This window comes from Vigna radiata, chromosome 7 (genome assembly GCF_000741045.1).
Source record: "Vigna radiata var. radiata cultivar VC1973A chromosome 7, Vradiata_ver6, whole genome shotgun sequence".
Classification (NCBI taxonomy): Eukaryota; Viridiplantae; Streptophyta; class Magnoliopsida; order Fabales; family Fabaceae; genus Vigna; species Vigna radiata.
This window is the reverse complement of record NC_028357.1, coordinates 29,414,697-29,432,315: the sequence shown is the minus strand read 5'-3', so window position 1 is coordinate 29,432,315 and position 17,619 is coordinate 29,414,697. Positions and strand designations below refer to the sequence as shown.

Here is a 17,619-nt window from a genome sequence, read left to right as displayed (position 1 = left end):
GACTTAAATATAATCTGTAAGGTTCGTCATCAAGAAGACTTTTTATGTGCTTGATTAACAAATTAAAAACAATATGTAACTACTAGAAATCGGCCCCACCACTCCTCAATTTATTTTATTTATGTAAATGGTGGTGAGATAAGATATCTCTAATGATGTACATAAGTGCTATAGAGGAAAGTTATCATTTTAAGAATGAGTATCCATAAATTTAATTTTCAAAATTATTAAAATATAAATTAAAGTATCCAACTTGGGTCATTTAAGTTTTAAATTTAGGAACTAAATTGATTACATTTTTTTAAAAATTAAAAATTTACATGTTATTATCATTATCAACATTAAGACCCTCCGATGTAGAACCATTGTATATTATTACATGGAAAGCTGAATAAAAAAAGAGAAAACAAATATAATAGTATAGGATAAAAAATAAATAATCAAACTCCAAAAATAAAAAAACTAAACAAAACTTAAATTATGAAATTGATACCTAACATGGAAGAAATCTAGACTAGAGAACACTGAATCAAGTAAAACCCAATCTATCATTAATACGAAAGTTAACAAGACTTTCCAGTAGAATACTATTTATCTTTTAATGGTTTCTGATACTGAATTCAATATTTATAATATGGCTACGTGAGTTGGTATGCTTATTCTATAAGAGCATAAGTGAAATCATTTTATTAATGATACTTTTAGCATCATGATATTTTGACAATACTTTTTGATAAATTTTTTTACAACGATACACGTGTCATTATTTTATTGGTCTATTTAAATTTATGTTTTAAAAAATATTTAAAACAGACCAATCACAAATTGTCACATATGTGTTGTCAAAAAATTGTTAAAATAATTTTTTTCTTTTATTAAAGTGAAATAAACACAAGTCTTGTAATCTCACTCCTAAAATTTTACAAGCCAAAAGGGGACAAAGAGTATCCTAATCTCATTTTTAATTTGTAAAGCAATCTTCATTAGTCTTACTAAATCAACTTTAATATGATATTTGCGTAATATCATTTTAGTTTAGTGTGGGTTTGTTCTCTGTCGTTAACTGAAACATCAACGAAAAGAAAATCGAAGAGAGTAGGTCACTGAACTTGAGACAAAAGACATGCATAGAATACTTTAAATAAAGTTTGATGATGATTAAATAAATTAAATAAATTAAGCAAATAATTTAATTATTACAAAAGAGTTATGGTACACAAAATAATTCATCTCAAATAAAAAATAATAAAAAAACAGGATTTTTATCATATAGCAAGATACATGTTTCACGGACAACAATAAAACTGAGATGCCTTTTTATCATCAACAAAAGAAAACGTGAAAGAGCAACATAATAAGAATCCGCTCCACGTGTACTAAACGACAACGCAACGTGGTGTACCAAAAACAATAAAATAACATAAATAGAACCTCGTGCATAGGAAAATGACATGTATATTATATATAGCATTCGTAATCAATGAATGTTGACAAAATGTAACGTTACTATGATGAGGTTTTTCACTTATAAAAGTACTTTTACTTTCTCCATGTCCATTTCTATGACAAGATAACATTTAACATTCTGCATCATAGAAATTAAAAAAAGTATTATATTATCTTAAAAATAAAAATTGATATAACATAATTAATTCACATAAAGTGAATTAATAACATAATTACTGCATCATTTTTCAGTTTTCTTTCGCTGCATTATCTGAATTAAATTGTTGAACAATTATAACTCATTAATTAAGAAGCAACTAGCTAGACACGGTTTATTTGTCTCCATTCACTATCGTTTACAACTTATTCTCTCTCCATATCAATGATAAGAAAGTGACACTAGCGATAATATTATATTTATATTTCTCCTTCACCAATTTTAATTAAAGCAGCACCTCATCTTGTTAATGTAAATCAAAGGGTTCTGCATTATTCTTTTTATATCCCTAGAAGAACTTTTTTTTCTACATTTGTTTCATAAAAATTTAAACTTCTCCCCATAATTTTTAATCTAAAATTTTTGTGTGACTTACATAACTTCTCTGCTTTAATTTAGATTCGTATAAATATGATTATAAATTTTCATTGGTGGAAATAGGTCATACAGAGGAACTTTTCTCAATATCTCCTAAAAGCTTATTTAATGTTCAATCAATTTTCAAAACAAAAAATATTAATAGAAATACTGGTATAATTGAGAAAGAAAATCATTCTTCCTATATGACTCAATATGCATAATTTAGATTATATTTACATTTTATAATTAAATTATGGTAGTTTGGTGTGTCATTATTATTTATTATTGTGTTTGTTATAATGTTATTATACTCCTTAAATAAGTATCATTTCAATAAAAGCATAAGCTCATATCCATGTTGATATTATAAATATAATTAATATTTTTTGAGAAATAAACATTATCTCATAAACAATAAGGTTCTTTCCATATAAAAAATAATCAAATCATCATTAGAATCTCATCATTTGTTCTCAAGGCCATATTCAAGATTTCGATAAAATCATTTGATGCCTACCATGGAACCCTGATAAAACCTATTATCGACCTCACATTCTCATTGTCACCATGAACAATTTTCCCACAAGATGAGGTCTAATTCAACAACGACCATGTGACATCAATATACATGTAAGTCCAATATCATGACAGTAGTGTTTTGTTAACTTGTTGAGCAACAATATGATAGCAAGCTTGAGGCCCTTTTCAAAGACAAGCCAACCTATAAAATTTGGCAGGAGTTAACCGGTCTAGAGAATGGAAAAACATCTCCTCGGCCTCAACCACACTTTCGCTCACCATGTTAAGTGCTTATTCGTGGTACAAGAGAAACTCAACAACCCCGAGCAACACAAGATCAACAGATTCAGAGAGAAGATCTCCAAAATGGACTGAACAAAAGAGATGTTTCTTGGATAGAGATGTCAAATTGTGTATAAATTTGTGAGCTTGACTTAAGAGTTTGAATCGAGTTGAATGAAAGAAAATTGATTTTTTTAAATATGGATTAAACTTAATTTTATTTACTTAAATTTGTGACTTAATTTATTTAAGAGTTTGAGTCTAAGTTGGATAAAAAAAATTATTATTTTTTTAATATGGGCTATACTCATTCTTGTATAATTAAATTGTGGGTTAAATGAATTTGATACTGAATTGAATGTGAAGTTATTTGTAACCTACATTAAAAACAACTCTTACTATTTTTTTTTTAATTTTTCATAAGTTTTTTATTATAACTATTTTCTACTATAATTATGTAGGTTAACAATTTAAAATTTTAAAGAACTAGAATGTTATTAATAATGATTGAATAGTTTCAATATTTAATTTACTTGTTTGACACTTTAATTTTTATCTAAAATCTTTATAATAATGTTTGGTGAAATAGATAAATAGATCTTTATAGATAAATAGATTTTTATCTAAAATCTTTATAAAATCTTTATAATATATATATATATATATATATATATATATATATATATATTATGTGAAACATACATCATAATTATTCCTTAAACATTTTAATATTAATCAACATTACCCATCTTTGTTATTTATCAAATTTATTTCTAAAACTACCAAACTTCTGTCACTGTTCCATTACAAATTTGAATAGATCACAAATTACTATTTTATCAAATCAAATCCTTGTGGATACGACCTTATTGTGTTATAATCAAATTAGTGTACTTGCTAGATAATTTAGATCCCTTAATTGGAAGGTCAACATATACAAATCTCATGATCTTCAAGAAGATGTTAAAATTGTAAAGCACGTATCAGAGAAGGAACTACTTATAACACCATGTGTTATAATAAGCAAGTCTATAAAAGGTTGAATCATAGATAGTGATTATACAAACACACGACTCATGATCGAAAACATTTTAAAGATCTCAACAAATCAAATATTTCCAAAGTAAGAATTGACAATGAACAACAATTTATTGCAATTAAAACTCATCCAAATGCTAAATTAATTTTTTATATCTTGTATGTTTCTAAGATTACTCAAAATGTGTTAAATGTTGCTCAAATGTTAGAGAAATGTTATAAGGTCTTCTTTGAAAACAAACTTTATGTGACCAATACCTAGAAATATTCAAAGTTCATATTAAAGGCACAAAATTTACTTTGGATTTGATAAAGGAGGAATTTACAACAAATGAAGAAAATATAAGAGTTATCAAAATAAAATAAAAGATGAATAAAATAAGTAGATAAAAACACACATTATAACATTCATCAAAGGTTCAATGTGTAATTAATAAAAAAGATGATGATAGAAAAAAAAAACAATAAAGAATATCAAATTAAACGGAGATCTAATCCTATATAGAAAAGCAAAAAGCAAAAAATTACATAAAAGAAAAAAAAAGAAAATCAAGCACGAAAGGAAAATCAAATTTAAAGATCTAAAGTTCAAATAAGAAAATATAAATAAGGAACAACGTGAGAATATTTATATAATATATTTTTTATTTAAATTATTTTTTAAGAAACATCTCTCATATTTTTTTTAAAACACCAAAAATTCTCAACAAATTTATAGTGAAAATCCATATAAAATGCCTTATTACGGTGCCATTGAATAGAACGAAAAAATAAATATATTAGCGTGTATATATTATTTTACAGTATATTTGTTCAATCAATGTCTAGTCGGACGATCAATTAATTATTGATTGTTTTGTTCATATATTAAATAAAATTTAAAAAGTCAAATATATTTCTAATTTCACGAAAATCAGTTTAAATATTTACGAAAATTTAATCTGTTAACTCTCATTCATTAATATGAATAGGTTTAGTCTCTCCCGTAAAAACAAAAGACATAGTAAATATTTTTGGAACTAAAAACTAAATCTTAAAATATTTTGAAAGATTAAAATATACCTTATCAAATTAAAAAAAAAAGAAAAAGAAAAAAAAAAGGCTTAATACCGCTGTTGGTTCCTAGTTTGGGAGGTTTTGTTCGATATAGTCCTACCTTTATCTTTTAATAACAATTGATCTCACTTTTTGAAAAAATTGTTCAATTGACTTCTTTTTGGTTACGACGTCAATTTTCTAACGGGGCTGGTTACGACGTCAATAAGTTCTTTCATGCATTCACCTATCCAAATGTTATTTTAACAGTCCTGACATAATGTTATGTTAAAAATCATGTCATCATCGTATACAATAAGGACTATAATAAACAATTTAAACTTGAATATGGGACCACTATGAACAAAAAGGACTCAATTGAACAGTTTTTTCAAAAGGTGGGATCAATTGTTATGGAAAAAAAAAGATAGGACCATATTGAACAAACCTTCCCAAACTAGGGACTAAAAGCGGTATTAAGCCTATTACGGGAAAGCTATGCTTATATTGCATTGTCGTTGTTTCTTTCAAAATTTTATATCTTGTGTTATGCTGGAAAGCCTGTGAAAGTGTATGAAAGTTAACTATAAGAAAATATTTACTCATACAAAGGGCAAAATGTGGTCTCCATCATTTTATCTCGTAGAGACGATGGACATCACTCATTGCGACGTTGAACATCACTCATTGCGACAAACTTCTTCATCTTTTCTAAACTTGTTACATCAAAAGTTCTGAAAATGGACAAGTTTAACCGTTAAAAAAAACATTTATCTAGTTGCAATAAGAAAAAAAATTTAAAGATACTATTTTTTTTTTATTATTATATAACTTTACGGTCACGGGAAAGTCAAATGTGATATCAGATCAATAATGTAATGACTAAATAAAAAACTATTATGCAACAAATATAGTTCAATAGTTTATAGTTTTTGTAATTAAAAAGTAAAAATTATTGCATACCCCACAGCAAATAAGGTCGTCGTAGTGATGTGAAGATTGTTTTTTTTAAGTTAAAAAGTAGGAGAAACTGGTTTTGGCATAATCATTTCATCCGCAATATTTTAATGAAGGTATATTTTGCCTAGAAAAAAGAATCTAATAAACAACTACTAAAGGTTCTGACTTACGTCAAATTATTGAGAAATAGCGGGTCCAACACTGCGTTCATTTATGGGTGATTATTGTCACATTGAATTCATTATATGAGCAGTGTTCATTTATGTATATTTGGAAGTAAGGGAAAATAATGATTTGCAAGATTTAACATTTTTCCATCTTGGCTGATGTGTTGGGATTTGAGGATATTTAGACTAAAAATTCATATTTGTCTTTGAATAAGAATCCAACTTTTGAGAATCAACCTAGCGAAGGAACCAATTCCATCACATGCATAAATGGATTCCATTTGTAAAGGAGAGAATCGATTTCCATAAGCCTAGAATCGATTCTAATGGCTAACATGTTTTTGATGTGTAGTTGCTTTCATTTTACATATCTCACCTTTTTACCATTTGCGTTCATTTTTAAATCATTTCATTTGCTTCTTACATTAACTTTAAGCTCGTTAAGTTTTGAGTTTGGATTCAGAAAACCTTACATATATCTAGATTTAACACCTAGTTTTTCTTCTTCAATAACAATCTTGTGACAAGAACTTGGATTCTCTTTAGCTTCTGTTAAATTTGTGGATTTAGAACTATTAACTCCATTACTAGGAGGATGTTCTGATTGCTCTAACGTATTCATTAAGTCTTTAGAATTATGTTCAAAATGGTGGTGTCCACGGAATGCTCTAACCCCAACAAGAATAGACGACAAGTGAACACAACCTAAAGGTAAAATTAACTCAAATACATTCAATAACTCAATATGATACAAATATATAATACTTCATTGGCATTAAATGACACTTGAGTACCATTGAGCATTAAAGGATATTAAATTTTATTAAGTTACAGAGATTTAGGGCATTAAGCATCATCTAAGGATCATGGGGTGATACTAGAAGTTTAATTATAAGGAGCTTCAAAGACCGTTGAGCGTTAAGTTGGCTAAGCATTGACTCATTTGCATTGAGTGCTAGCTAAAACAAAACTCTTTATCTTTTTTTTTTTTTTTTGCTAGGCACACTTTATTATCTCTAAGCAAGCTCTACTCTAAGAGTGAGTTCATTATAAGTTGATTTTTACCTATGTCGATGTGTTTGTTTTCGTGAATAAATAATTTTTTTTTCTAACTTTTATCTTGTTTTATCCTTAAGTTCATTATTATTTTTTTTTCTATTTTCATATATTTTAGTTAGTGTGTGCTTGTTTTACCTTTAATATCCTATTGAATGATTGAAGTTAATAGGAAGAAATTATTGTAGAAGATAACAAGTTAGAACTTAAGGAAACACATTTTAGACAAAAAGAAGAAGATAAATTTGGAACACCATTGAAATCGCATACAACACCCAAAGTCAGATACCAACTAGTGTTACCATAAAGTCAGATACCAACCAGTGTTATAAGTGAGCCTAGCTTTGGGTGGTGGAAAATGATGTTGGGTGCTACGAGCCTCTAGAGAACCACCGTTGAACATAGGAAACTGACGTTGGTCACCACCAAGTGTTGTAGAATTAGTGTTGGGTGGCCTATTCTGGCGTTGGGCATCACCTAATCTTGTAGAGCATGCATTAGGTGAAGGAAAACTAACGGGTTCGACGATAACGATGCTGAGTTGTAAAAAAATGGGTATTTATTCATGTTTCTCGTGAGGATTTTTATTCATTCTTCATTTTTCACAAATAGAAATACCTAGGATGCTCAAGAAAGACCTTTGGGTAGTTAGGGGTATTGGGAAGCTTTCCCTCTCCTCCTCGGGTCTTTTCCTTTATCCATGGTGGTTTCTCCTTTTGGGGGGTTGAAGAGGAAGACGAGTTGTGATTTAGAGGTGTTGATGTGAATGGGATGAGCAAATGGAGTTTGGACCAGCTACTAGGTGCCTTAGGAAATAACTTTCTTCTCTTTGGTTAATATTTCTTTCCTATCTCTTTAATTTGTAAACTCTAAGTTCTCTACCATAGAGAACTAACCTTATTTGTTGAGATCAGATGTGATAAACTAAATTTTTGTGTAACTTGTATTGTTGATGTGTGTATGATTTTTCAATTCAAATTAGAATTTGATTTTTGTGCTTAATGTTTGTTGTGACTTGATCACCCGTGACTTGTATGTGGTTCTTAAGGTGTTGGAAAATGTTTTTTGAACCTAAAAATGAAATTCAATACCTAATGAAATTTGTATCTAGAGATAAAACTTGATTCATTAGTAATCTTAATGCTCTTGAACTTAATGCATGATTTGCTTGTTGATGATCCAAAGGATTGAACTTTGATGAGTTATCATAAGCTTAAAGTTACTAGGGATAAAAGTATTTTTGTGAGTTGATTTCTACTTAAATATGGAATTGAGATGTTTGTGAACACATAAGAATGAAATGGATGAAATTTAATATTGAAAATTGTAAATACTCTATGTTAATTTTTGTTGCACACTGTTGCTAAACATACAAAAATAAATTCTTTATGTTTGATGGCTTTGTTGTCTAAATTAAATAAGTTATGAATGTAAGAGTTGTCATATGTTGTATAAATCTCTTATGAAAACAGTTAAAAGTTTTCTATAGAAGTTTTCTTAATTTGATGATAATAGAAGAATGAGAACTTTGTGGTGATGGTATATGTTAGGTTGAATAAAGTGTTAGGTTTATCAAGGGAGGGAGTTCACTGGAGAGATATAACACCAATAAGACTTGAGTCCAACCACATAAGGGATTGACACCACTCTCTACCCAAAACCTTAAGGCAATAGGTTAATAGGTCTTCACCTTTATATGGTGTTGCACTTTTTCATTTATATCCAATACGGGACTTAGACTCACACTTGAGTTTCCAACAATCTCCTCCTCAAGGGTGAGTCCTTCCATATTGGTACACTCCCCCTCCAAGCATTCCCAACCACGATTACTTGGAATCTTTGCCAGTAAGACTTTTAATACAAAAACTATATTTTACTTATCCAAGCCGGTCACCAAAACTAACTATTGACTCTGATACCACTATTCGGTTTTTATTGAGGAAGACGAGTTTCACTAGGAAGATACAACACCAATCAGACTGAGTCCAACCACATAAAAGATTAACACTACCCAAAACCTTAAGGCAGTGAGTTAATGGGTTTTCACTTTTATATGGTGTTGCACTTTTTCATTTCTACCCAATGTGAGACTTAGACTCACACTTGGATTAACAACATAAAGCCTGGATTTTAATACCAAAAATCTATTGGAAATTGTTATTTGAAGATATTATGATGGTTTAAATGGTATAAATACGTTCATTTCTAAGAAGAAGTGTCATATTGTGTAATGTAGTGTATACAATGTGTAGAGATTTTGGTGTGAAGTCATCTTAACTCTATCAAACTCATGGACTCATGGAGAATGAGATTTAGATGATAAGAGTTATAGGAGGTTTCTTGCTTATGAGATCATATAAAATATTGTCATGACCTAAAAGATTGATAAAAACTAAGTTTGTCATGGTAGTTGAGCCAAGTGGAATCATAATTATTATTTTTGGTCGAATCCACTAAAGAAAAATCATGAAAGGTGTAGGACTTCATATGAGTATCGATTCCTTATGTATATGTTCCTGGAATTATCGTCTTATAAGTTTATTTGTATTTCATGTGGAATAATGAGTTGAATTATGAATATATGATAGAAACATGAAGTATAGGATCTTAAATGCATGATATAAATTTATAAAAATAAATAATCTTATCTTTGTGTTTTGTCTATGTTTGGTATTGACCATTCACATGCTATGATTGTGTGATATACATGAGCAGAGAGTAGTGCAAGAAACACTAAAGCCTAATAGTAAAAGTGATTGTGAACAAAATAATCAAAAGTTATTACAATCAAGTTTGGTTGTATATGATATAAAATATGAGACCTCCTTATTTCAGTTTTGATATTTATGATATGTTAAATTTTCAAGGAAAACTGTATCTTCATATTTTCCTTCCTTGTTTTTACATTGCTTAATACCAAATATGATAAACTTGATTAGTAGAATAATACATGTTAATTTAGGTTGTTAAAAGAAAACCTAAATTACCTTAATCTTGATATAATTCTTATTGAGACAACAAATTCTATTACTTTTATTTCTTGTTATAAATAAGATAGAATACATAAAAGTAAATGAAAACAAAATCTTGATTTATTAAAGTTTTTTTTTTCTGAAATCTAAAAAAATAAATATAAATTTAATTAATTATTTTTTAAATAGTTTTTTTTTTTCTAAAAGAATTGAACAAACCAACCCAAGGAATTTGTCAAAGTCATGAAGTAAAATTTATTTCTCCTCTAAAAATGTTTTCCTATTTAATGTTTATTTGTACCTTAAATGAAAAAAAAGAAGCACAAATTACCATGTTTAAAATTTATATTGTATAATTTTAGATTAATAAATTTACAGTAAAACGACTTGTAATTTGAAAAACACATGAGACGTTAATCTTAAAATATTTTATAACATGTTAAATAATTTTAAATCAGTATAACTTTATGGATATAATATAGGCGGCAATATTTTTCAAACTACTTGATAGTTAAAGAAATACAAATTGATGAAATTTGAAAGGCAAAAAACATGATTAAACTAGGAAAGTTTTATATTTGAACAGATCCATACACATGTGTTTGTGTAATAAAACATAATTACTGAAAAACATAAAGTTAATTAAAAATAACATACAAATAAATCTGGGCTGGCTGACTACTTGGCTCAATTATTGAGATGAATAGGTTAATTAACATCACATGATTCATGTTCCACATTCACAGCTACAGGGTGGCACACTAGATTTTTTTTTTTTTTTTTTTTGCGTCTCCCCTGTAATTAAATACTAATTTTTTTTTAAAGATATGATTAAAAATTGCCAGTGTTATCATCTAACAACCCATAACAATTTGGGAAATAAAATTCATGCTATAAAATTATACAATTTGTCTCATAATAAAAAGACAAATATGAGACAGAAAAGTAAACAATAATAATTGATGTGATGAAAAAGATTAGAAAAAATATTATTATTAAAAGCATTATATAGATATAAAAACAATTTATAAGGCACGAGTAGATTGTCCGCACGTGCTTTATTTCTTTCCTTTGTTTAAAGCGAGTTGAAGAATTGAAAAGGTGAAGACTAGTAGGCTATAAAGATTGAAGAAAGCTAACTCACATTTCCCATTCAGTGGAAGAGGAAAAGCTTTGAATAGAGAAAGGACAAATCAGTTTTCTGTACGTAAAGTGTTGGTGGCCTAATTATGATGGAAGAATCAAACAAACCAATGGATGATGCATCAGCACCCAGCTGGTTATCTGATTTGGTAAGAAAATTGATTTTTGATTTCCAATCATGAAAAATGCACAAATGGATGGTTACAAATCCTCTAACACACTTTGTGTTGCTTTACTTTTTTTGTCCTTGATGACAGGACATGGATGATTACAACTTATTTCCAGATGACTGTGCCCTGAACTTGAACTTGTTTGATGACCAAGAGTTTTTACCACACGACATTGCCAGTGCCCTTGAAGAACAGACATGGAGCCTGCAACAATCTTTGTCTTCGGAGTGCCCTTCCAAAACTGTGAGCAATTCATCCACCGATGAAACCAGTTTTGACTTTGAGAGACCAGCCAAGTTGCTGAAAACGACAAGCAGTAGTTGCTGTAACTCTGACTCATCCACCATCACCAACAACCTCTCGCCAAAACTTTCCCCATCCACATCCTTCTCCTCCTTTCAGTCTCATATTCTGTCTTTTGACAACCCCAACTCCTCCCCTCCCATCACCACTACCACCACCCACTTTTACGGCTTTGACTTAAACCCAACGCAGAACGAAATGGTGTCAGTGTCACTGCCCCAGTTGACAAAATCATGCTTCCCTGATGAAACGCCAAAAGGGTCCTCAAAAAATCACAACTTTGAAACAAAATCATCACATGGCAAGAGATCTCCTGCTCACGCTCAGGATCACATCATGGCCGAGAGAAAGCGAAGAGAGAAGCTCAGCCAGAGCTTCATTGCTCTTGCAGCTCTTGTTCCTGGCCTGAAGAAGGTAATTAACTAAATATCATACTCTTATGCTAGCGCAAGTCAATTATGATTCGTTGGAAAATGCTTGCTAAGGAATCAGTTCAGTAGTAGAAAATCATAATTAGAAATTGAGATAATACACTTGATTATATGTTTGATCGTAGAATTGATTATAAAATTTACTTCGTTTTAAGTAATTGGATTAAAAAATTTATACTGATATTCAACTTTAACCTAACACACTTGCCTAAAAGATAAAGAAGTCATCAATGCACTGGCTTGGTTACTCTGCTTGACTAAACGTGTGGAAAATGTGTTGATCCACGCAGATGGATAAGGCTTCTGTGTTAGGGGACGCTATCAAATATGTGAAAGATCTTAAAGAGCGTTTGGCAGTGCTTGAAGAGCAGAGCAAAAAAACAAGGGAAGAATCGGTGGTGGTCCTGAACAAGCCAGACCTCTCTGGCGATGATGATTCTTCTTCATGTGATGAGAGCATTGGTGCTGATAGTGTCAGTGACACTCAGTTTGAGGTTGAATCAAGAGTGTCAGGGAAGGAGATGCTGCTTCGGATCCACTGTCTGAAGCAAAAGGGGCTTCTTGTCAAATTACTGGCCGAGATTCAAAGAAATAACCTACTCGTTATTAATAGCAGCATCTTACCATTCGGTGATTCTATCCTTGACATTACCATAGTTGCTCAGGTAAAAGGACAATCCTTAACTTAATAACAAAAATTATGATAATACTGTAATATTATTTTTATAAGCTCTTGTTAGTTTTCTCTCACCCTCACTATTTTTTTAATGTATGTAAGATATGATAGGATTCTAGTGTATTATTTTTTCTTTTCAATGTTGAATCTATACCAACTTGAAGTACAATTAGTTTAATTGTATTTGAATGCTGATGGTTTTGCAGATGGGAGAAAATTACAATTTGACTACGAAGGAACTTGTCAAGAACCTACGCGTGTCGGCAAATAAGGTTGTCTCATAACATAAACGCGGCTCGAGTATGGGATACCATGAAGATATATGACAAGAATCAAAACTCTGAATCACAATTGGTGCACCAACCATAGAGTAAATAATCCTAAAATGGAAGATTTTCAGTTAATGTGAGATCTACTCCAGCTAGGTTACAGTGTTCCTGTGTTCCCCGAAATGCAGATGATCGATCCAAAAGTGATATTGTCTTTTTCGTGTTGTGCGTGATTTCTCAGGCCTTTGGTCTGTGTCTGCTTGACAAAAAAAAAAAAAGAGTATTTGAATAATTTTGTGGAGATATTAGGAATGGTTCCGATCTGACACGGCTTAGTTAACGCGAGCTTAATTAGAGATAATAAGTTAAATTAGTGATGACTTATGACATTGACACAGCTTTTTAGTTTGATGTACAATCTGTTGTTTTTAATCTTTGATCATGTTTGAAAGATGCAAATCTCTCTCTTTAGGCCTTTGTTTGTTTCAATAGAAAATGAGAAATTCAATTTTAATATTGAGGCATCAATCTTTATGTAAACCACTTGCTATATTATCTAAGCTTATGCTTGGACAATCATATATCAATAATCGCGAAAATTTACATTCCTCTCTTACAACCATTTTCATTAATTTTTTATTCAATAATTTAATTCTTATTGTCGTAGTATTGTAACGAGAAAAAAACATGCTCTGAACCTAGCTTTTTCCTTTCTACTTTTGGTTGTACTTCTGATTAACGGATAAAATATATCATTGATGATGCGAGTATACTCCTCCAGCTGGTATAGAAAAGATGCTGTGAAGGAGAAAAGCATGTACACAACACCTATGTCAATAATGATGGATTTTATTAGAATTGATATAACGTTAATAATGGTTAAGAAATGAAGTCTCAGCTTAGGTAAACTTTATAAAATTGATTTTTAAGATAAAGTTTATATATATATATATATATATATATATATATATATTATTTTAAATTAATTTCATCTTTATTAGTTGGTGTAAAATTTTTGATATTTTCCTTTTATTTTGAGATATATATATTTCGTACAAAAGGATTATATATTAATGGATGATCTAGTGGGTGGAATAATATATCAAATAAATAAGAAATTTTGCTAAAATTTAAATCATGTTAAAAGGTGAACTTTAAGTCTAACTCAATTTTATAGAATCGTTTAAAGTAAGGTTTACATTTACTTATATACTTTAAGCTAACTTTATCACTAATAATGGTTATGATATCATGTTAACAAATAGATTTTAAAACTAATTTAATTCCATAAAATCGGTTTGTATGATGTCAAAATCATTATTAGAGCTTATTCTAACAAGTTTGTTGTTTGTTGAACAAGTCATTTTTATAGGGTTGAATTAGACTTAAAACCTACTTTTTAATATGCTATTAAAGTGACGATTTAAAATTTATCCTAACAAAATTTGTTATTTATTAGACATATTGTTTCACTTATTATTATTATTATTATTAATTGTTATCAAATCATCTATTAATACTAAATCTCACCATCAATATATATACCGGAGAAAATGTGTCAAAAGTATCGCAACAACTAAATATAATATGATTTCATAATATATAAATGGATATATACTTCATGTTTCCAAAAAAATTTATAACATTGAATTACACTTAAAGTTTTTTCCTTTAACAATAATCATTTATCAACAAAATGATATTATTATTTTTTTTGTTCGTATGAAAAAAAAAACCCTATTCGAAAGAGAAATTTCACAATAATATTCTGATACTTAAAAACATATGAATATAGATAGAAAATTTACTTATTTTGTCCTAGGTACGTTAATATTAACGCTATTATATTTTGATTGCATTTGTCTAAAATTATAAAGAAAATTAAGGATAATAAATTTTACCATTCTGTACCCTATTTCATTTTACAAAACCGAACCCAAATATAAAAAATAGCATTACCATCATGGTTTATTCTCTTCCACCACTCTAAAGATGCCCTTAAACTATTAACAACTAAACATTACAAAAGAAATTGAAAGATAAATGTAAGAACACGTGTGAGTGTCAGTAGTTTTTCTTTTTTTTTCTTTGTTTGCAGTTATCGATGGGTGATCCCTTGCCCGTAGTGATAAGTTACATGCTCACCCACCATGTTATACAGATACCCCTATAATTTAAACTTTGGAATTCACGCTTCTGATCTCTCTTTAAAATTGAGTAGCATTGCTCCCACTCAACATAACACGAATTTCAATAGCAAAACGATTCAATATTCAAGATTTGAACCTCTATAGCAAATTTCTTACTGATTTTCTAATCAAGAACGTAAAATATTTGGCCATGTCAATTTCCAATCGGAATTAGGTAACGTGGTTTGGTATGACTTAGTTGATTGAGCCAAATTTCATCTGATGCGAGCTGTAAATTTAATCATCCACTAAACAGCACAAACTTTGACCATTGCCTCCAATTCCAACAGCTTGACATGAGAGTTTAATCTATGTCGGAACACCAAATACTTTGTCGATTATGGTTTCCATTTTCAATGTCATTTCTTCAATATCATATGCTTCATTTTAGATCCCATTATAATCTCGTCAAATCTTTGTGAATCTTAAACGGATTACAAATCACGTGGTCTCACGTGACATTTTTAGATCATCCACGAAAATAACGTACTTGTCTTAACCGTTGGATTGTCCCTCCTCGTTACAGTACATTTATCTTGGACACATTAAGTTTTCGTATGTCTAAAATATTGGTTTGCTGCTAATAAAATGTGGGAACATTTAAATAATTCACGTTTTCTTAATTGTGATTTGAGAACATTACAAAAAAATTTAAAAAAAAAATAAAAAATCGCACACATGCTTCATTTTCCAACTTCAATTCATTAAATTTTTATCGTAGTCTTCTTAGTTGTTAGAGGGCGCTAATTAACGGTGCTTTTGGGAGGTCAACCCGTACTATTACGTCAAAACTTTGGGATTCACAATAACTTTCTTCATTTTTAAAACGATGTTTTCTAATTATCAAAGGAAGAGTTTAAAACATGTTGTAATGACCTTAATTAAATAAATTACAGAAAGTTTAATATAAAAATTAATCTCTTATGTTTATAAACTATATTGGAATAACATACACTAAAACACTTAGTTATTTCACTGGTAATTATAATTTATAAAACAAAATGTCTAATAGAAGGTTCGTTCTGAATATACATATTATAAAATCACATTAAATTTATTGAGGGTATCGACAATCAAAATATTTCAGATTCCAAGAAAAAAATCCAGGTAAGGAGATTAAAAGAAATAATATAATGTAAATAAAATAGAAATCAATACACAAAGATATCAAGAAAGAAAATTGAATGAAAGATTAGAGATAGAGCTCGTTAATAGTGTATAATGAAAGATGGTATCGAGAGAAACATATCATCGATAGAGTTGGATCTAGAAAGGATAAATATAATAATTAATGTAAAAAAAATATTTTATTTTAGTTTAAGTATGAAAAAAATGAGAGAAAATATAAATAGGTCATTCAAATATAAAATAAATAAAAAATTGTATTTACAATTCACAAACTCTAAAAGAATGGCTAATTCAGTGATAAATGTAGTAATTTGAGTCATTTTTTTTATATCCGTTTCTCTTTATTTTTGGTAATTTAGTTTTATTATAGTTTTCGTTCTTGCAAATCTTTATCTTCATATTCATCTATTATTTTTCTATTTTATATTTTTGTTCTATATTCACCATTCCATATTTAAATACAGTAAATACAAAAAATATATAATTGTGGGAAAGAAGTGCATAAATTACATATCAAAAAGAGAATTTAACGACTTGAAAATAATTGTAACATTAATTCATAACATAAAGGAGTTTGTATATCGAGTTCATACTCTAATTCAGATTGAAAAATATTAATTTGTTAGTTGAATTAATAAAAGAATTCACTTCAAGATGATTTGATTCCCTTTTAAATAGATAGCATTATATGGAATGAAAATCAAACCAAAATTATAATAGTATAATGATATGAAATTAACAGTAGGATGCATTGTGCATGAAGATAACGTGTGGTGTGAGAAAACATATCCTTTGCTTAAGCATTATGTTGAATTTTAAATGAAATCATGAAAAACGATGCATGGAGTAAAATGAAGGAATGAATCGAAATATGAAACCTTACTGTTAGAAGAGAGATCGATCACGGATGCAGCTATCCTAGGGATGCGACAAAATGCACTGCATAGCGCATGGTTAAGGGGTTTAAGAGTCAACTTGAGAAAGATGCCCTCTACACAAGGACACATTTTGCGTTAATATTGGACCAAAAATATTCCCATATATTCATCATTTATTAATCAACTCAATAATTCAATATTAGTCAAGTATTAATTTACCAAATGTTTTTCATATAATACGTATTGTTAATTTTTTTTTTAGTCAGTTCAATTATATTGATAAATCATAATTTAATAATAAATTATAATTATGTTTTAGTTTTACTCACCTATTTCAATAAGTAAATTAAACGTTTACTTAAACATTCTTTTATATAAAG

The 17,619-nt window shown here is 28.9% G+C and overlaps 1 protein-coding gene across 1 annotated transcript; it reads left to right on the top strand.

The window, feature by feature from the left end:
* The first annotated feature begins 11,170 nt into the window (after positions 1 to 11,170).
* Positions 11,171 to 13,625, top strand: LOC106767246 (transcription factor bHLH18). The gene is made up of 4 exons (XM_014652095.2): positions 11,171 to 11,344; positions 11,453 to 12,082; positions 12,390 to 12,764; positions 12,982 to 13,625. The coding sequence occupies exons 1-4, from the start codon at positions 11,282 to 11,284 to the stop codon at positions 13,057 to 13,059; spliced, it is 1,146 nt and encodes a 381-aa protein (XP_014507581.1). The 5' UTR covers positions 11,171 to 11,281; the 3' UTR covers positions 13,060 to 13,625.
* The last annotated feature ends 3,994 nt before the right edge of the window (positions 13,626 to 17,619 follow it).